The sequence below is a fragment of the Chanos chanos genome, chromosome 3 (assembly GCF_902362185.1).
Source record: "Chanos chanos chromosome 3, fChaCha1.1, whole genome shotgun sequence".
NCBI classification, from domain to species: domain Eukaryota; kingdom Metazoa; phylum Chordata; class Actinopteri; order Gonorynchiformes; family Chanidae; genus Chanos; species Chanos chanos.
The window spans coordinates 3,451,706-3,472,813 of record NC_044497.1 but is presented as its reverse complement, the minus strand read 5'-3'; the positions used below and the strand labels follow the sequence as shown (position 1 = coordinate 3,472,813).

Below are 21,108 nucleotides of genomic sequence, written 5' to 3'. Positions count from 1 at the left end.
TTGATAAAATCAGAACTTTATTTTTTTCATCAAGCCATGTCATTTCTTTGTGCCTGCTAACATAGATATATGAAACAAATTTCATTTGTGAAAACCACATGTATGTAAATGTATGTATAAAAATCAAAAAATTCTTTATCTATGTATAAGAACAGAAATATCCTTTAGCAGTGATAAAATCAGCTTAATTGTTTTTACATTAACAAATCTAAAACAAGTTTATGGAAACCTTTGATCCATGTCATGTCTTTGTCAACATTTCATATAAGATTAAGAATAAAAGCAAGAAATGTAAATCACGACCCTAGTCAATCTCTATCCTGCTACACTGGTTCATCTCTCCTCTGTCTGAACTGTTCCATTTGATGTTTACTCTGTGAGTAGAGGGACCTCTCAGTACTCTGTTTGCTCTTCTTGCTGCTCTCTCTTGTTTGTAAACTGAACCTCCTCTAGCTGCTGTCTGAGAGAGCGTATTTGTTTCTGGAAGCTCCGTATTGTTTTGCGTACTATCTTCGCTATATCCTGTGTCAGATTTAGGAGATTCAACAGCTCCCCATAGGGTGTTGGCTGCTCCTCCTCTCCCTCACTTACAATATCACCACTCCCATTCTGCTCCTCCTGTTCCTCCCTCAAGAGGTCGTCACACTCATCCTGTTCTTCCTGTTCCTCTGTCAGGATGGCATCACTCTCACTCTGCTCCTCCTGTGTCTCACTAAGGCTGTCTTCGCACCCTTTCTGCTTCTCCTCATCATCATTGGCAGTTTTGAGGGACATTGATATTGTGTGAAGTTCTGGCATTGAGTTGAAGGCTGAAGGTGTTTCAGAGGTATCAACGTTGCCACCATCAGTCCATTTGGTTTTCTTCACTTCCATGTTTTCTTTGTCAAACGCAAAAGCTCTCTTTGGCCTGATAGAGGGGATGAGAGAGATTCTTTAAAGATATGTTATCAGTGTTACAAATTCTCATTGGCTGCTTATTCTGCTCTGCAAACATACTGACTTTTGTTCAATTTCCAGTACTTACTCAGCTGTATAGCACACTGACCCATTCTGCTCCTCCTGACTCTCTGCCCCTCTCTGCTCCAACCTATCACTGCTTGACTTTGCCAACCTATTAATCACTGGCTCATTCAGCTCATGAAACAATTATCACCTGTTTCTTGCTAATTTATGCATTTGTATACATATATACACACACACACACACACACACACACACACACACACATATATATATATATATATATATATATATATATATATATATATATATATATATATATATATATATAACCTAGGTACTTTACCAAGTCTCCTTCTGAGTGTACCAAGCCTTATATCCAGTCTACTGCATTCTGCGTATCGACTTTGTTTCTCTCTGATTATTATTCTTATCCTTGTCTGTATCTGCCTGTCTACTGTGGTCTGATCCTCACCTGTTTGTGATATCTAACTTTGGATATCGACTTAATAAACTACTCAACACATCGTCGCTGTCGGTGGAAATCTCGTATCTCCTATTTTGTCTTTTTCATTTTTTTTTTGCTGTTGGTCACCCTTTACATCTGTCTGTAAGTTTTACAAATGTTTAACCAATGAAATGTATTAAAAAGAGTTTGTAACCAAATCTCGTAACTCCATTGGATCCTCAGACTGTCGGCAAAATCTCATAGCTGGTTGCTAGTTGCTTGACTCAATTGTAGAAGAACACACAGGCAGTCATCTGAACAGTCAGTCTAGTTGTTTGCAGTGCAAGAACTGTAAAGAACTGGCTGTTTGAATAAGTACAGCGTTTTGTTTGCTCAAGAAAAGTGAAGTCTGTAAAGGCTCATGTTTTATGTGTTTGAGGCCTGAGACATGTGGGAGCGGAGAAGAGTGCAGGCAAAACACGGTCGGCTGCAGGGCAGCTCAGTCTAGCATTTGCCATCTAGTCATAGCCAATACTGTCTTCAATTGCCTGTTCAAGGCACTTGATCTTTTATAACAAGAGATTTTGGCCAAATGTACACAACGAGGAAAGGAAAATCTGTGCGCACACAGAGCTACAATAAAATGCGTAACCTGTAAGTTGATGATAATGTAATGCGATGCACTTACTGCCTCAGATGTGGCCAAAATCCTCATGACTCCATTTAAGCTTGATTTTGGTAAAATATTAATAATATAATGACGCATGCAAGTATCTGACCACATATACAAAGACACAACACCAACTTTGACGACACAGTGTTCAATTATTTTAAAAATGCAGGGTGTTTTTTTTTTTTTTTTCATTTCCTGAAAAGTAATGGTTTTGGACATACAAGCTTTCCACCTGACAGCGACAACATGCATCCAGCCTCACAGAGTGTCCATGATACACACCTCCTCGTTTACAATATCTAATTTTGGATATTGACTTACTAAACTACTCAACACATGCATCCAGCCTATCAGAGTGTTCATGATACACACCTCCTCCTCTCCTGATTTGTATCCATCATGCTGTCATCACACCAGGTCTGCTCCTTCTTAACCACATCATCATCATCATCATCATCATCATTTTCGGATTTTATTGGTGTGAATATTGAATATTTCTCAGAGTCACTGACATCACCAAACCCACTCAGTTCATCTCTCTCCCACTTTATCCCTCTTTGGGTAACCTTTTCACCTTTCCTTTTCCTAAGACTGAGGAAAAGAGACATCTCATTAACTGAAGATGACAGTTTGTATGTGATATTGATGTGATATAATAATTTCCCTCAAAATACTATAATTTTAAGTCTCTGGTATGACACTTTAACATTTCCCATCTGGCAATGCTGTTGGCAACTTATATCATGGCTACTCTCAGAAGAGGAAAAAGAACGGATTTGTGACACATTTTAGCTTTAATACATCTGAAAATAAAACGCACTGCAAACAATGTGGGCGCAAAATCGGTGGAAAAAATACCTAAAGCCTCAGTAGGCATTTGAAGATGCACTACCAAGAAATATATGATAAGAAAAGTTACACTTTTATCAAAATCAACTTAAAGGCTTGACTTTGTTAGCTAGTAGCAGACGGCTATGTTTTCTTGTTCACATGACTTGGTAACGTTAATTGTGCATACCAATGTCTGTGTGCTCGATAAAATCACTGTAATGATATAATTAAAAAAAATGCAAATGGACCAAAAAAAGTGACAATTGCATTTGACTAAAACTTGTCTAGTTTTCGTTGACTAAAACTAATGATGATCAAATAACTAAAATATGACTTAAACAAATATGTATTTTAGTCAAAAGACTAAATCTAAGACTAAATAAAAAACAACAGAGAAAATTAACACTGGTAAGGGTAACGTTGTCACTTGTGCGGCTTTATTTCGGCTTTAATTCACCTCTGCTTTATTTCACCTCTGAAGTAAAGCCGTATTTCAGAAATGATTAAACTGTGGCCTGTCATGATGGACCTAGACATTGATACAGTACCCATGTCATCATGAATCCCCCAATCCCTCTGAAAGCTTTTCATAGGACCAGCGAGAGAGAGAGAGAGAGAGAGAGAGAGAGAGAGAGAGAGAGAGAGATATGGATACCTCGATGGGGTGCTGAAACCTGACTGAGATGAGCTGGAGGCTGCAGGGACAACAATATCATTTCAAGTCAACACTAACAGTATTTGTTATAACTCTAATGAACTTTAAATCACAAATAAGGAATGTGAGCTTTACCCAAGTGTTTTAGCGCAGTGTGCTACTCTCGCCTGATGGTGGAGCTAGTGTGAACGATTAAACAATTTGCTAATTTACTGTCCTCTAAGGGCCTAATGACACTTACTGATAAATGTGACACACAAAAGAAAAAAAAAAAAAAAACATCATGATGGTTGTTAAATCAGTGAGTCTATTCCTCCAGTCCTGCCATATGTTCCACGTTTAGGTCCCCTTACGGATGCCTTCACATTATTATTATGTGTCATGTTATCTACAGCCGTGGTCTAAAGGTTAGAGAACCAGGCTTGTGACTGGAGGGTTGCCAGTTTGATTCCCAGGCCCAACATCCACGGCTCTTAACCCTAATGCTTCCCTGGTTCAGAGGAATGCTGCCCACTGTTGTGTGTGTTCACTACTTGTGTGTTGGATGGGTTAAATGCAGAGACAAATTTACTGTTCACTGTGTGTGTGTGCAATCATAGAGATTTACGTATACATATGCTGCTTGTGTACAAATTACTCGCACTAATCAAAGAATCTGTCATGCACTGTTCCCCTTGTTCCCTCTCTAGTGGTTAGTTTTCAATAAAGTGTCTGTTACCTCCTGGTTCATTAGTTCATCCTGTTAATTGTATGACTTGATCCACCTGTGTCTTGTTTAGTCTTGCTCTCAGTTTGTATAAAGGCCCCTGGCTTGCTTCTGTTCCTTTGTGTGGAACTGTGATGTGGTTACCCTCTGTTGCATTTGGTTTATTTACCTGCCTGAAACCTGTACCTGCGTTCCTGTAAGTTATTGGATGTCTTTTCTTAAGTTTGATTTAAATAAACTAAAAACTGACCTGCAAATGCATTCAGTCTCCTTAACCCAGCGTGACAGAATCAGAAGTCTAACTGTAGTTAATTTAAATTCATTTAAATTTTAAAGCAAAGTTTCAAAATGATGTGGACTAGTGTAACACACACAGACAGACAGAGAGACACACACACACAGATTCGGAGATGCTTCTCACCAGTACGTTTGCGAGGGCTGGGAGTTTGAACACTTGTCACAGTCTGTGTACACAGTGAGCACGGTGACAGAGAGAAAAGAGAGAGAGAGAGAGAAAGAGAGAGAGAAAGGGGTTCAGGTTATTCTTGGAGCAAAGACATACTATGTGGCAATGATAAGATTTGACAAAGTGGCAAATCCTGTTCATCCTGTCATTTAGCCATCAACATATTAACCAACTAAGGATTTGAGCAAAACAATGAAGAAAACTGCTTAGGGTGTGAGAAAATAACACATCAGTTCATTTAATAATTATCAACGCAGTCAGTCAGTGAAAGCAAACTATTTTATTTGATCCTGGACCAGTCAGTCATCACCATCAATTACAAATTAACTACAACCTCCTAGTTCATTACCTGTTTAAAGAAAAAAAAAGAAAAAAAAAGAAAAAAAAGTTAATTTCTTATTAGAAACATAGATCTCTATTCAAAGTAAACAGGGCAATTTGCCAAGTTTAATTTATTTGTTTATTTATTTGATGAGCACAGATTTAGTGCAGACAACTTCCCAAAAGAACTCACTGCCACACACATACAGCAATCAACTATTACCTGTCGTTTCCTTCTCTCTCTCTTTTTCTGTTTCTCCCTGTGTGAGAGAGAACATCACTATCATCAGACTGTATCCCTCCTGAAGACTCAATAGGAAAGACTGATGCAAACATTATCAATTCATTTGTAGTACTGAACTTCTATTCAGTAAAATATCTCAATTCACACAAATTCCTATAACATATACATATACATATACAACTGGCATATTACTGTGATTAGTTTTGATCAAAAATGTAGGTTTCAGTGATGTAATATCCACAAAATAATCTATAGATTTAACATATTTAAGATATCAAACATATTAGAATCAGTTACTGGTTAACTGGCCAGGAGTTATTTAAAAGCCCTATAGCATGTTTACAGCTATGTGACAGGGAATTCCATTCCCAAGGGAAACTAATCTCTGAGGTGATCTGGTCTTCGCAAATATATTTACATGATAGCAATGTCTTCTTCTGACTGTCTGGATATTATTTAACAAATGAAAGTCTTTTGTTGTGATCTAATCTTTGTGAATCCGGAATGAAGGTCTGTATTTGAGCATGTTATTGGCTTGACTCACTGCTGGAGAGTTAAAACAGTAAAACAGTGTTTTTGAACTCACTGCTGTTTGTACGGTTTCAGATCGGGCTGTTCCTCATCAGCTGAATCTTTTGCCTCCTCTGGAATATCACAAGATCTGAAACAGACTAAAAAGATTAACAAACAACAAGCCAACCAACCAACCAAACAAATACACACACACAAACGCAGAATAACAGTAAAGACGTGAGCCACTGTAGAGCCAAACAGATCACCTGAACTGATTGTCAGGGTTCATGTGGCAGAACCATTTCTCTGGGAGCAGCTCACAGTCAAAGCCATCTGGGATTTTTCGCCACTTCATACAGTCATCACACTGCACCCAGTTCTGGTCTGGAGATTCTCTATAGAGTGTTACACACACACACACGCACACAGTAATTAATAGACCTACTTAATGGACTCCTGGTACAAAAATTTGCAAGCTATGCTCAGCTCAATTATGGAAGAGCAAGTGCTGACAAACGTGCCACCTAGAGACATACACCAAATCTGGAATGCTGATGGTGGTCCCCTGAGAACATGTGCATCAAGACAAATGACAAGTACACAAAGTTCTTACGAAAGAGAGTTTTTTTTAACCAAACCCTTTTGACTGGCATGAGGAGTCAGTACAGTATATAAAGTTCCACATTTTGTAAGGCATTAGTGAGGCAGGGACACTTTCAAGTCAAAGGAGATGATGGTTGAACAGTCACAAGTTGCTGTTCAACCAAACGCGCATGTTTCATGGAAGACCGACAATGACAGAAAATGAATCTGATTGCCAAGATGGGTGGTTCAGACAAAGCATGTTCATTGTAAAGAAGGGGATCCCACATAAAGATAGTAACATAAAAGCACTAACAGGAAAGTGCTATCCAATCCGGTGTCTCTGCATTAATCTGGGGATTTGTTAGACAATTCCTTCCCCTGAGCAACAAAATGGCAAGTAAAATGAGAGGAGACCTACACCATGTCCTCCACAGATACAGAGCTGTCTGGATTCCCTGAACTCTTCTCGTGGCGCAATTCTTCCCAATACTCCTTCAACTTCACACCAACATTATAGATGGTTTTTCTACAGATATGAACAGAATAAACCAGCATGTTGGTAGCAACATTTAACTATGAGCAATCGCCATAATACAAAAATAAAAAAAAAAACAACAAGATAAAAACAAAACAAGGAACTTTCAAAACCCACATAGAATGATTTTTTTCCCAACAAACCACTTTGGTATTTACAATAAATAATATTGTTATCTACTACCTATAGAATAATTTGGGTAAAATTAAACCTCGCCTTATTCAGGGCCAAGTCCAACTGTCACTTAAACAGACCTGTACTGTTCTGTGTCATCAAAGTCCTGCTTATTGTGTGTTGGATTGAGGAAATCACACTCAATCACACCAATGACTCCAACTCCTTGGTTATTGGCCTGTCAAAAGAGTAAGTGGGTGGGTATTTATTCAGATATATGGCACTCTATAGTTCTCTTACATAGAAATGAAAACAAAACAGAAAAACAAAGACAGTTTATTCCCAGACATGACACTACATACAACTCAATCGTGATAACACTGGAGTAACTGGATGCTGAAAATGGCAGGGGAGTGCTATGTCATAGCCTAGTCATCACCATCACAGCAGCTTAGCACCCTCTATGGAAAATACTGTCAATAAATTGGGGTTGTAATCAATTTTTAGTGACTGTCAAATTGTTTTAATGTGACAACACAATGCAATACAACATCCCAAGACATCTTCCATCCCAGTTCAATGGCATATTATAACATGGCTGCTCAAACACTATTGCTATTAGTACTGTGACAAGTTACTGAACAGTCTTATTGTGACAAATAAACAACATCAGTCACAGTGATCAGTGTGTACAAGGATGCTGAGGTCACAAGGGAGATGGCTCAATTACCGTCAGCAGGACCCAGGAAAATTCAGAACCAAAGTTATGCATCATATTACCTGTTCTGTTTGAAAAAGCTACTTACTGATTGCGAGAGACACTTTAGAGGGTATTATCTTTCCAAACAAGTACATACACCCGTTTGACCATAAGCACACGAATGCTAAAGACAACTCTAAACTTTGTATTGTAGTTGAAAAGCAACACTTTGTAGTAGCCTTGTGTAACACAAATAGTCGAAACTCCAAACACACACACATACTTTGAGCTGGCAGCCGACACGCTTGTAGGCTTTGATGAGTCGGTTATTGTTGTACATCATGATCCCGTAATGCTGTTTGCTCTTGGTGTTGTACCCAAAGGTAATTGGAATAGATTTCTGAAGATTTGATTTAAAGAGACTGAACAGTAGGAATTCACAAGCTGATGTGGAAAATCTGAATACACAGTCACAAAACTGGGATAATCTTTCTTTCCTTTTGGCCTTTTCTAATCACTGTCCCTCCCACACCCTTTCCCTCTCTGGCGACTGTTTTGGTTTGTCCTCATGGCCCAGGTGTAAGGATACAGGCTTAAGAAAGGCGGGTTTGTAGTAATCCTTTCTGGTGAATGCCAGACTCTTGGAGATGAGCTGCGTCTTTACCCTCTTCTTACGAAGGATGATCTGCATCCTGGGCTTCATGTACAGAATACTGCAGTATGCCTAAGACAGACACCACACAAATGACACATCACACAAATAAACAACACACAACACAACAAAGACACAAATACAAATTACACAAATACTCGTCACACAAAGAACAAACAAGAGACATAAAAGAACAGAGTTACACATAAAAATTATTTCAGTTACTGAGATTCATTCGACACCCCCATACAGAATGATTTATAGGCCTAACTGTTTCTGTCAGATGTCATATAGTACCAACTTGCAAGTTCAGAAAAGACACCAACAGATCACTGCTTCCACCAGTAAATGTTTTTTTTTTTTAAATATATATATATATATATATATTTTTTTTTTTTTTTAAAAATGATAACAATATGTAATACTCAACACTGCACATCTGTTCAAATCTACTTTCTATAAACTACAACAATATTATTGCTTACCCCATTTCATTACTGTGATGAATTACCTGTATTTTAATTTTTAGGGCCAAACTAAAGCTGTATTTTACATTTATTTGTGGCAGCTGGAAGTTGCCATGGAATTACGTTATGAGTCATCACAGAAGCCATAACTTGTATCCGAAAACATTTTTTTTCGATTTTATAACTGCATGTGTTTCCTGATTGGTGGTGTTCTACAGTATATAGTGACAGAACACCTGAGGTGTGTTCAAATTCGACAGAGGCGAACATTTCAGGTGAACAAGTTTTCTTTGAACTTTTAAATGTAAACGTTTTTTAGGTCAGCATACTCCAACGACATTAATCCTAGGCTAATAATAATAACCAGGTTATTATTTCAAAATTTAAATACCGAACGCTTTAGCTGCGATGTATGTGGATTAGCCTAAACTAATGACCACAAAGACCAATAGAGTCGCTTGACTAACCCTAAGGATTGACAACGATAGCATACAAAAAAATAGGCTTTCAGAAACAGTATCAATGTAACTGACAGTTAGACAAGTTAACCACTTGAAAGAAGATTCTTGGGCACTACAGCAAATTCAACCATAATACATCATTCAATCCATTCAAATATTACAGCATAATTGATAGAATTTTGAAAACACATATCCGATGATAACAAAATACAGAATTAGTTTCATAATTTTTGCTGCGTATTTGTGAGCATCAGTTGAAGAAACTTACCATTTCAATGTGATGTTAGAATAATGACTATTTCTGTTTTGATGCTTTGCTGGTTTGCTAATAATTCTTATAACTGTGTTACTCTGTTATCTCTTGGACTCCATTAAACAATCAGTTCATATTTTGCAATCAAATTTCAAACTACAACACAAATGATCATTTGCTTATGAATGTCAAATAGAAAATTTTGAATGAAGTTACAGCCATGACCTCTGGATAATTCAAAAGGAACTGTATTGTAGCTGCCACAGCCTGTTCTTCACTTTACTGTAAAACAATTCCCTTCACTCATAGTAATGTGGCTTTTCAGCATCTTTAATCCATGTATCTCAGCTAGTCTTACCCAGTACTATCATCAGTGGTCTTACCCGCAAAGAGAAATCACTTTCAGGAGTGGACTCCATAAAACGTTCTGGTTTTCCATAATTCTTTTTCTTGTCTTCAGACTCATCCACTGGTATCCTGATATCATAGCTGTCCTTATCAAAATCAAACTCTGTCGGCTTTCCTGATGTTCTGTTGATAGGAAAAGATGTTTTATATGTAATACACCTGAACACAAGGGTTTCTCAGTAAGTGCACCATATTGGACCAGTTGTGACTCTCCTCTAATTGCTCTCATTCTTACTTACTGCTAATGAAGGATCAGAGCCCAGAAGAGAATGCTATCTCATGCTTCTAGAATGACCTCCTCAAATCCTGCCTCACTTGTTATCAGATAACTGTAACTGATGTTCTTACTTGCGAAGGTTCCAGATGATGATGCGTGTTCCTGTTCTGTCAGAGGTGCGGCTGGGTGTGTCGATGGCCTCGAACTCGCGCAACAGTTCTTCTTCATTCTGGAACAAAGAGTGCTGCAGAATGTCCCTCAGACAGTCTGCGTACTCTGGCAGGGCTTGGACTGGTTCACAGGTTAAGGGTCAATAGGGGACTCACTGCACCCAAAACAATCACTCACTTTCAGAGCCACTTATCCTAATTAGGGTTGCAGGGGGTGCTGGAGCCTATCCCCAGCAGGCAGGGAACACATTGGACAGGGCGCCAGTGCACCGCAGGCGCACAGACAAACACACATTCATACCTAGGCAATTTAGTGTCTCCAGTTTACCTAACCTGCACATCTTTGGACTGTGGGAGTAAACCCACGCAGACAAGGGAAGAACATGCAAACACATTCCCTGGCTGCCCGGCCAGGAATCAAACGCACCATGCCACTCTGCCACCCACACCTAAAACAACCACAGCTGTTTTGTGTGTGTCAAAGATAATCACTAGTGGTGTGTATTTCACAAACAAACAACAAGTCATTCCTTTTGAATGATTCTTTTCGGTGAATGGTTCACATTGGTACACCAGCACAACTGAGTAGTTCTTCCTTTTTTTTTTTTTTCTTTTAGGTCATTCTTTTTTATTCATTTTTTTCTAATTCAGCTGCTCCCAGTCAACTACATGCAATCCAGTCAGAAACCTTTGGTATCACTACGCAGTGCGCACAGCAATGGGCTAATAACAATCGACAAAGAGCAAGAGAGTATGGACTAATGTGCCCAAAAAATAGCTTGCAGTAACTTTCACCACTTAAGAAAACAGACTAATCATCTTACTAAATTGACAAGTTTTACATTTACCCCAGTGAAGTAATTATTTTTAATCTCTGTATTAAAAACAGAACGATCTGAATTTAGTTGAACTGCCGTAGTGTCTCCACCATCAGCCTACTGCAGCTCCGTAGCAAGGAAGCTCAAGTTCAAAAACCTGAGTTCAGAAGCTTGAGTCCGAAAGCACGAGTTCAAATAAACAGCTTTATTGAAATTATACAAAGTTTGAGTAATTATTTTATCAGTATTAGATCTGTACACAACCTTTTACATTCAGCGTAAAGCTTCAGTGAGTACTGTAACCTGAAGAAACAAGTGAGGAAACATACCAGAAGTGCAAAAGAATCAAAACTGGAAAATTTGAAAAACATGGTTCGGTTTCTCGAACTGTTTGAAAGAATCGGTTCACTAAAATGAATCAAACTACCCACCACTGATAATCACTATTAACATATGAGTAGCTTGGACTGACAAATTTTAATACTGACTTGAATAATGAATAATGTTCACATATGGCTTAATAATATGTTCTTTAACAATTTTGTCAATATGCCTATACTTTATTATATTGTGTAATTCAGGAATTTATGTAGTTAATAAAAAAAAAAATTGGCAACAAATTAGATTGAGCACCTGACTACGTTTCAAGTTTATTTGAAGCCCACTATCACTGTTTACAGTCTCAAAGTTCTTTACATGTCCACGAACATGGTCCAAGTGTAGGATGCCTAGCCAGGGTTCCTGCAGATCCCTAAAAGTCGTAAATCTTAAATTAGATTTGCTTGTCTTAAATGTATTATGTAAGTATTATTTTTACTGGTAATCAGCCTTAAATTCGGTCACATCAGAGATGATGTCTCAATATTCATTAAAATAAAAGTATGAATGTTTATGGAATCATACAGCCTGTGAGCATCCATGCCTTGTTTATCATTGCCATGACAATCACGCGAGCTCTTGCTTGTCTAGCAAGGTATAGCCACACTCATTTTCTTTTCACGTGTTTAATGCAAGCTAGCTAGCACTGAAGTTCACGTGAGTGTCAGCTATTAAGGCTAGCTATCGTTGTCGACATGGGTGTAACAATTGGCTAATGATGAACTAGAGGCACTTAGAAAGAAAAGGAGAACCATGGGCACTGTGTGTGTGTGTGTGTGTCACTTAAAAACGATGTGGACATGATGGTTGAGAAAGCTGAAAGAAAATCAGGCAGCCCGATGGCTAAGCTGATAACGAAGTCAAACAGCCTCCGCAGAAGATTCAAAGAAGAACAAGTACAGTTAAATGAAACAGATAAAGAGATAGATAAAAGGGGACATTCTAAAACGCTTAATGTGAAAAAGCTCAACGTGGTTTAATGTTCCACAACGGCAATCAGTGACCATCAAATTTTCTCAGACATCTCTTGTCAGGAACACTTCCTCCTGTCAAAAAAATCAAAACCGAAATCCTAGGGGTATGGTTGTTATGCCATGTTAAGCATTTCCCCCTCGATTGATGTCCATGATAAGGAAACAGCTTAATGTGGCTTAATGCACCAAAACTATGATCAAAGAACACCAAATTGCTCTCACAAATCTCTTGTTATGAGCTCTCTCCCATCATAAATTCTAACTGAAGCATATAAGGTGATTACTGGACGCTATTTTGGACAATTAAGCCACGTTAAGCCTTTTCCTTATAATGGGCGTCAGTGGAGAGGCAAACGCTTAATGTGATATAATGACCATACTCAGGATTTTGGTTTTGACTTTTTGACAAGTGAAAGTGTTTCTTAAAAGAGATGTCCAAGAGAAATTTGGTGGTCACTGATTGCAGTTTTGGAACATTAAACCCCATTGAGCTTTTACTTGTTAAGCGTTTTAAAAATCAATGTAAGGAGAAAAGGGCTGCTGATCTTTGATTGATGTAATGTATCTCCATCCCCATCACATCCTTGTCCCATCCCATATGCACATTATTTTCTTTCTGTGTCTCTTTCTCTCACACAAGCACACTAAGAAGATTCAAAGAAAAACAAATAGAGCTAACTGAAAAAATAGATGAAAAAATAGAGAAAAGGGCTACTGCTCTTTGACTGATGAAATCTATTATTGGTAGCCTAAATGGAGGGCTTCTACAGCCTAATAAGATAAAGCAAGTGAATTTGTGCGGTGGATTGAAGTTTGTGTGTTAGCCTACTTGTTCTGTTTTTGATTTTCATTCCTCTGTATACTTGAGTAGACGGCCATACATCTGTTTACTGTGAGTCTTTGACTGTTTAACTGTCTACAAAACATACCCCTATCCCGATCCCATATGTCCATCAGTGTCTCTCTCTCACACACAAACACATGTATATATGTGTGAAAAAAAAAAAAGAAGAACTGCTCCACTTGAATGTTGTTTTTTTGGGGTTTTGTTTTTTTTCTTGCTGTTGTTTGATTTTGTAGCGAAATTGTATCATTTTTTTTTTCTTGTGGTCTTAAAAAGGTCTTAAAAAGTCTTAAATTTGATGTTAAAAATTGTACAGGAACCCTGCTAGCAAACTAGTTATTCTCTGATAAGGCAGGCTAATTAGGTATGGTACACTGTTTCAAATATTACCTCACGATAAATTGCATATTATTAGGATCTAAGACCTTTCAGCCTGCTGAAAATCAATCCAGAAAAAGTCAAAATCTCTGACTGACAAAAGATAGCAACATTTCTGTGGTCTCTCTCAACTCAGAATGTTATCTACTAATGTTAAAGCAAGATGCCTTTTATCACCCATTTGATCATCTCTGGTTTCCAATGGGGCAGCACGGCGGCGCAGTGGGCAGCGCTGTTGCCTCAGAGCAAGAAGGGTCTGGGCTCGATTCCAAGCCGGGGGCAGCCAGGGTCCTTTCTGTGAACGGAGTTTGCATGTTCTTCCCGTGGAGCTCTAGTTTCCTCCCACAGTCCAAAGGCAAATTGGAGACACTTAATTGATCCCCTAGGTGTGAGTGTATTTGTCTGTGTATCTGCTCTGTGATGGACTGGTGACGTATCCAGGGTGTTTCGCTGCCTTTTGCCCAATGAGCGTTGGGATAGGCTCTAGCACCCCCCACAACCCTAATTAGCATAAGCGGCTTTAAAAGTGAGTGAGTGATTTCCAATACACATGCGTTTTCAATCACTGTTAAGTTTTGAGTTGATACAGGGATACAAATGTATCAAGTTGTGTTTGATAGATCTCTCAGTTATTTGATGTATCAACTACTTTGTGGACAGATAAGACATAGGTTTTATGAGTATAAGCTGTTTGTTCAATAGGGTTTACCCATCCAGCCTTCCTTCTCATATCTCAGTATAATTTTCCCTCTCCCATGTATCATTCTCTCTGTCAGCCTTTCTCTCTCAACGAGTTAGGATACTCTGGTTCTCTCCGTTGTATGTAAAGGTGACTATGGGAACAATGATGTTCTCAGCTCCTATCTCCTCTAAGTATGTCTGGGAGAGCAGGCCCACACACATGGTCTCCTTGGTCTTCGAAAACACGATGGTGTCCTTCCCCAGTCGCATAGAGCCTGACTTGAACCCATTACCATAGCGACCTACCGGAGTATGGTCATCTTTTGCCTCTTTGTCACTGAAGCCAAAACTGTAAAAGTGAGAGAAAACAAGAGAGCTCTTACAATCAAAGTCTACTTCTGGGCAAGAGACTTTCTGGGACTAACATTCTTCAGCTACCTCCTTTGGCAACTCTAATTTGATCAACTTTTCCTACATGGTTGCTATTGGTATTCAGGAGATAGGACCCAGATGAATGGGATTACTGATGCTGTCGCTCTTGAAAAGTTCCACAGAAAACTACAGAGCGATCTCTTCAAAGACCCCAAATATTATGGAGGAGGTAGCATGGCTTATAGAAAAGTTTGAAGGCTCTGGGGATTTTTAGAGCCAAACTGAATGCCTGCCACCAGACCCGAAGAGCTCAACAGTGTCACTGCTATCACTTAAAAGCTAGAGAGGCTGTAGCAGGCTTGGTCACTGGCTTGGCCAAGCCCTGCACAGCATGAGAAAATTGCCAGTGACTCCAGACAATGTTGAAAAGTATTGAAAGTATTACCTTGCAACCAAAGAGTCAATGCCCACTAACCCTCATTAACTGCTACACACAGTAGGTCTAACACTGGGGATACTTCTCTAGAGAGGGAGTGACTGACAGTAAAGTAACTTATTTCTTTTAATAATCCATGCTGTTTCATTTGCCTTAAGGCTTGACGGGATGTTTAAAGCTGTGTCAATATGATGAGCGTTAAGGTGAGGCTACAAGACACAAAGTCATGTGCGGAGGATTCATGACATGTGACCATTACATAATAAAACACCTCCATGCACCCTCCTCACTTTTGTAGGACAGAGTAGAGAGGGTGATTACCAGGTTCATCAAGATGACTTGTTACAAGAAAAATAAAAACAAGAAGGCAAAAAGCATGTAAAATGTCAATCAAAGATAAATTCAGCAAGGCAAGGATCTCCCTGACTTTATCCACTTTTTGACAAAGGAGAACTTGTCATGTTTCATCAGACATACCTAAGCATGCTGTACATTTTTTGGTAGTTCATGCCAACTCCATTATCCAAAAAGGTGAGGCAGATCTTTCCTTTGATCACTGTCTTATCTATCCAGAAGTTCTTTGCTCCCACATCCGGGTCATATGCATTGTCTGAGTAAATAAATAAATGGCAAATTAAAAAATAATGACAGTTGTCTCTTAAATTTGATTTATGCCATGTGTATATGAGAACTGGGATTTAGACTTCTTTGTTATTTGGATTTTTAGTGACGGGAAGTCTTTTGCAATGGAAACGGACACTGCTCTATGCATTCTTGAAGGTGTAAACTTCTGGGTTCAAACAAAATTCATAAATGCTTTGTTAATGCAGTTCGTGAGACACGACTTCAGTTGTGTCCCTGTGGCATGATAGACATTTCATCTAGAGCTTTCATTTCTTACCGGAAACTGATTCATGCAAAAAAGTCACTTACACCCCTCTGATTCCAAATTACCCAAATAAGCCTCTTTTTTTCTCCTCTGGGGGTGGGGGGCATGAAGTGATAAATGAGAAAGCATTATACAAATACTCAGACTTTATCAAAACAGGTAATACCACACAAACAACAAGCATTTTATGAATTCATAGGCTTTCATCTTAAAAGGAAAAAGAAATGCGCAGCTGTCAACAATATATATCCCTTCACCCCAGGTTCATTTCCTCTCCATCCCAGCATGGACAACATTATTTCTCTGAAATACATTTTCTTAAATCAGAAGTTTTGCATATGTGACCTACCAATAAGCTCTGCAATGGCGCTGAAGGCCCAGGTGTGGCTGGTTGAATTTGAGTGTAGGTATTTCGGACTGATCTGCAGTGAGGAAACAGAAAAGAATAAAATGAGTCATACTGAAACATTAAGCCAGTTCTTCCTCAAGCCAAATCTGTCTCTCGTTTGTGTTTATCCCTCATATTTTGAAAGGACAAGTTCACCTAATAGGTTTTACGAAGAAAAGAAAAAAAAAAAAAAACTAAATAAATGAAATAAAAAATAGAAAAAAATTAAATGGTGGAGAGAAATCCAATATGGCAGAGGTATATTGGACTAAAGAGATCTATTTGTCTCAGCCTGAGGAATATGAGAAAATCAGAAGAATTATGTCTGTCTACTACAAAAAAGAGTGTGTGCGTGTGTGTGTGCGTGTGTGACCTGGTAGAGTAAGTTCAAATCTAGGCCCAATGGGAGAAATGGGGCAGACACAAGTGTTTGAAACGAAAAGTTTGTGTAACTGGCTAAGTAATGCTATCAAGAATTTTGGTTGTAAAGGAAATTAAATGAGCAAAAGAATTGGACAAATAATGAACGTAACTACAGGATGATTCCAATAAAGCAAATATATAAAGGTAACGGAACAAATAGTGCATTATATCACAATCAGAACAATTTCAGCATTAGAGGTTGCAATTAAATTCCTTATGCTGAGCATTAGCTTATATACAATAGAGTTGATTCATTTGTTTATTTAATTATTTACCTATTCGTGTGTGTATGTATGTATGTATTAGGGGTGTAACGATTCACCGATACAATCGATTCGTTATAATGACTCAGCGAGTCGATTCGCTGCGACACAGTGCAATCTGATACAGTTCTCAACATTTGTTTAATGTAGACATGTAACGATTGACCTGGGAATCAAGGGCTCTGGCTTGGAAGCCCAGTGCTTTACCCTTGTGCCACCAAGTGTAAGACCCAAATGCAGAGAGCAAGGCAAAAGTAATTAAGTAAAGTGGTTCCCTTTAATTGGTAAATCAGGGCAGAGCAATCCAAGAGAGTCAGACAAAATCAGAAAACAGTTCCAGGCAGAGATCAAATCCAGTAAGCAAAGATATCCAGCAAACAAATCCAAGAGATGGCAGGCAAAATCTTAATCCAAGAACAGTCAAAACAGAGATTCAGCAACAGAGAAAGACAAAGTATGGCTTCAAAAGTGAAATTCTGTATTCTACTTATGACCATTACCAGCGAATGTTGTATGCCTGGTTATAACCATGTTTAGGCCTATTAAGTAGCCTAGAATTTGACACTGCCGTTTAAATGTTTAGAAACTTCCATCCTCCAACGTACTGTATAACCTATTAAATCAGTCAAACAAAACATTTCCTGAGGCTCTGCATTTCCACTTAAGGATAATTTTATACTCATATTTTTATGTTTCTATATTTTCTTTATGTTTACATTTTGTAGTTATATTTTAATTCCTTCTACGTAGCTTGGTACTGCACTCTGAATCTCGTTGTACATTTACCATGACAATAAAGGTATTCGTTATACATTTACTTGTTGCCAGTATTTCAGTATTCTCTGTTAAATTGTAATTATCAAGGTGTATATATATAGATTACAGTATACAAAGATGTGTGTGTGTTCTCAGCCTGTGTGGACGTGGTGGAAGTAAACTGTTACAACATAAATTAAATGCAGTGGTGTATTCACTATAATTCCAGGTTCCAGGTTAGTTTAATGCATTTTAAATACCAACTGTAACATTTCACACACCATTGTGAACTCAATAAGCTAGTTGTCTCTAGCTAAATAAGCTAGTTGTCTCTAGCTAAAACCAGTACAGACCGTTTGAGACCAGTTCAACCAATACAGACCATCTGAGACCAGCAGCTTCTATCAGTTGTTTTTTTTTTTCACCTGGAACAGACCAATACATTCCAGTAGAAATTTCTATTGGTTTTTAAATGGTTTTCTACTGGTGTTCTAGACGTCTACTGGGCATTCCAGTAGAAACCAGTTATGAAACCAGTTGAATGTGTTTCAATTCCCTATAAAAACCAATAGGAACCACTTAAAATTGCTACTGGTTTTCTGCTGGTGTTCTACTGGATTTCAACTGGATGTCTACTGGGATTTTCTACTGGGATTTTCTACTGGATTTGAACTGGAATTTCCACTAGGCGTAAAAGCGACATTTTCCTTCTGTGGCTCCCCTAATGTTAAACGAATTATCAGAGCAGGTAAGTATTATTTAACTGTTTCAAACTTCAGTTCGGTTTTACAGCACGACCTTTAACACGATCTTTCCCTTCAGTGGCTCCTGTCATGCTGAGTGATCTGAGCGGGTAGCCTAAGTATTAAACTGTTTCGAACTGGAGCTCGTTCGCACCACTAAGTAGTTAAGCTAACTGTAGTTTCTGGCGGAACTCTGTCAGTTGCCTCGGTTTCGAACCACATTACGATATGCTGTCAAATATTAACTAGTTCTATTGCCATAATTCATTGGAAATGAAACAAAGAGACATATCTACAAAACTGTCTGCGCGCATGTGCACACACCTTGCCTGGAGTTAACGAAACCGCTTGCAATGCGAGAAAGTCGCAGTCTATAGTTTCCTTTTGGCATAAGTGAAACGGAAAATCTCGTTTATTACACCTGACTCCCTTTCTGGGCTATGCTCACTTTCGGGCATGGCTCCGGACTTATTTATGACAACGAAAAGTAACTTTTAAATTGCACCCAACAAAACTGCAGAACTTCAAAATCATACATTACACGGTATGATTTTCGAGCGTCAAACGTAGTTACGCAGTCTTAAAACTGATCTATTCAGTCACGATAACACATAGCCTACAATAAGCTGATAAGTGATAATGATGCCACTGCTGCACAACTAAAAACTTTGTCAGATATTGCCAACTTTGAATGGCAACTTACCTTGCTAACAGGTATATTTCCACTTGTTTGTGCTGTCATTTCTCCTGCGTTTTGTAGTGTAACAGGGAGTTTCAAGAGAGGAGTCAAAGATGCTGTATTCCAGCCGTCAACAATGTCTGCAATTAAACATAACAGAGCTCCCGTTCATTCATATATAGGTGTTGGGCGTGGCATAAAGGTAATGACCTTGTTTATAACATCAGCATTTGAAAATTATTGATATGTGACTGAATGCCCATTGGTAATGTAATAATAATCCGACGTAAATTAACCACCTAAAATTCTTCTACCAGTTTTCAAAATAAGTTCTTAATCTTCTAATCGCATTTTCTTTTCTTTTTTTTTTCTTTTCTTTTCTTTCTTTTCTTTTCAAAATGTAAGTGATCATTAGCTGACCACAATTTTCTGGTTAAGATAGGTAGCCTAATTTCTGTGAGGCGCTGCTTGAAGTAAAGGAGAGCTCGAGGAAGAGTTTACTGAGTTCAATTAAAAAAGTCCAGATTATAAAATCCACAAAATGGTCAGAAAACACAAGTCTACATATCTCATTGTGACACTTGCTGGAGTGCAGATAAGAAGTGAGGAGAGAAGAAAACATTAAAAGGACATTTTGTTTAAGTTAACAAAAACATACATACACGCACACACACACACACACACACAGACACACACACACACACACACGCACACACACACACACAGCAATGACAGTCTCCTCTTCACATTTTTTTCAGGTTCACTTTTAATGATTTAGTCCCTCTCAACTGGTTTGAACCACTCATGATGTTAGAAAGAGCCATGTAAGATAAACCTGAAAATGAAACCCAGCCGTGTCACTATTAATGTAGGAGAGACATAGAACATCATATACTGAGTAAAGGCCTTTAATCAGTTAGCTTCAGAACTGAAACATAATAAATAAATATAATCACAAGTAAAATTTCCCTTCATGGTGATTGTAAGAGGTGGTTAGATATATCTTTCCAAGCTCAAAAACTGCGCCGTATATAAAAATAATTTCAGTTAACCATTGTGTTCCATGACAAGAGTACAAACCAAACAAGTACATTCAGCAATTTAATCTGTGAGTGTTATTTAAAAGTCCAAAGTCGCAAATTTCTGGGGGAATACAGGAGCAATTTAAAACAGAATGTGTGACATACGTACCGTGAAGAGACACACCAATCCAATTTGTACCTGCTGCCAGTTGGTGATCTGTTATTTTTTTAAAGGGGGGGGGGGGGGGGGGGGGGGGCTGGTCAATGGTCACTGACACTACTCTGTAGAGTATATAGGGGGATGACAGGTTAACAAAGGGGATGCATTTTGGTCGTTTTGCTAACAAGAGGGATGGCATCTCCCTTCATCCCCCCACAAATCACCTACTGACCACTGCCATACATCAAGAAAAGAACCGTTTTCTTCAACACCAATCAGCCGAGAGTGAGAAGACGATCTACTAAATTTCGGCCAATCATTTACAGTAGCAGTCATAGATGTTTTTCTAACTCACAGTCACTGACAGCACAGATCCCAAAATAAAAAGGGGAGCAAAAGCGATAATCAAACGTGGTCTATTTATCAGAGGCCCAGTCCTCTTCTGACTTAATGATTCACTGGATGCAATTAGTAAGAATGTCCTCCCATCACACCTCCAATCCACTTGCAACACAAAAAATACAA

At 38.4% G+C, this 21,108-nt stretch overlaps 1 protein-coding gene across 1 annotated transcript; it reads right to left on the bottom strand.

Annotated features, from left to right (window-relative positions):
* Nucleotides 1–393: 393 nt before the first annotated feature.
* Nucleotides 394–19,464, bottom strand: LOC115806359 (MORC family CW-type zinc finger protein 3-like). The gene is made up of 17 exons (XM_030767034.1): nt 19,426–19,464; nt 16,499–16,571; nt 15,738–15,870; nt 14,575–14,801; nt 10,341–10,500; nt 9,968–10,115; nt 8,341–8,475; nt 8,035–8,151; nt 7,192–7,289; nt 6,821–6,928; nt 6,084–6,212; nt 5,891–5,965; nt 5,284–5,320; nt 4,695–4,737; nt 3,568–3,607; nt 2,454–2,672; nt 394–907 (listed from the first exon to the last, which is right to left on the bottom strand). Exons 1-17 carry the CDS (start codon nt 19,462–19,464, stop codon nt 394–396), a joined length of 2,295 nt encoding a protein of 764 aa, XP_030622894.1.
* Between the last annotated feature and the right edge of the window lie 1,644 nt (nt 19,465–21,108).

What these genes read in the sequence shown, in the direction of transcription:
- LOC115806359 (XM_030767034.1), bottom strand. Translation starts at nt 19,464, where the DNA reads ATGACAGCACAAACAAGTGGAAATATACCTGTTAGCAAG. An exon ending in AACCCTGACAATCAGTTCAG is followed by an intron (nt 5,966 to 6,083) that starts GTGATCTGTTTG and finishes AGTCTGTTTCAG; the next exon opens with ATCTTGTGATATTCCAGAGG. An exon ending in CTGAAACCGTACAAACAGCA is followed by an intron (nt 5,321 to 5,890) that starts GTGAGTTCAAAA and finishes TCTCTCACACAG; the next exon opens with GGAGAAACAGAAAAAGAGAG.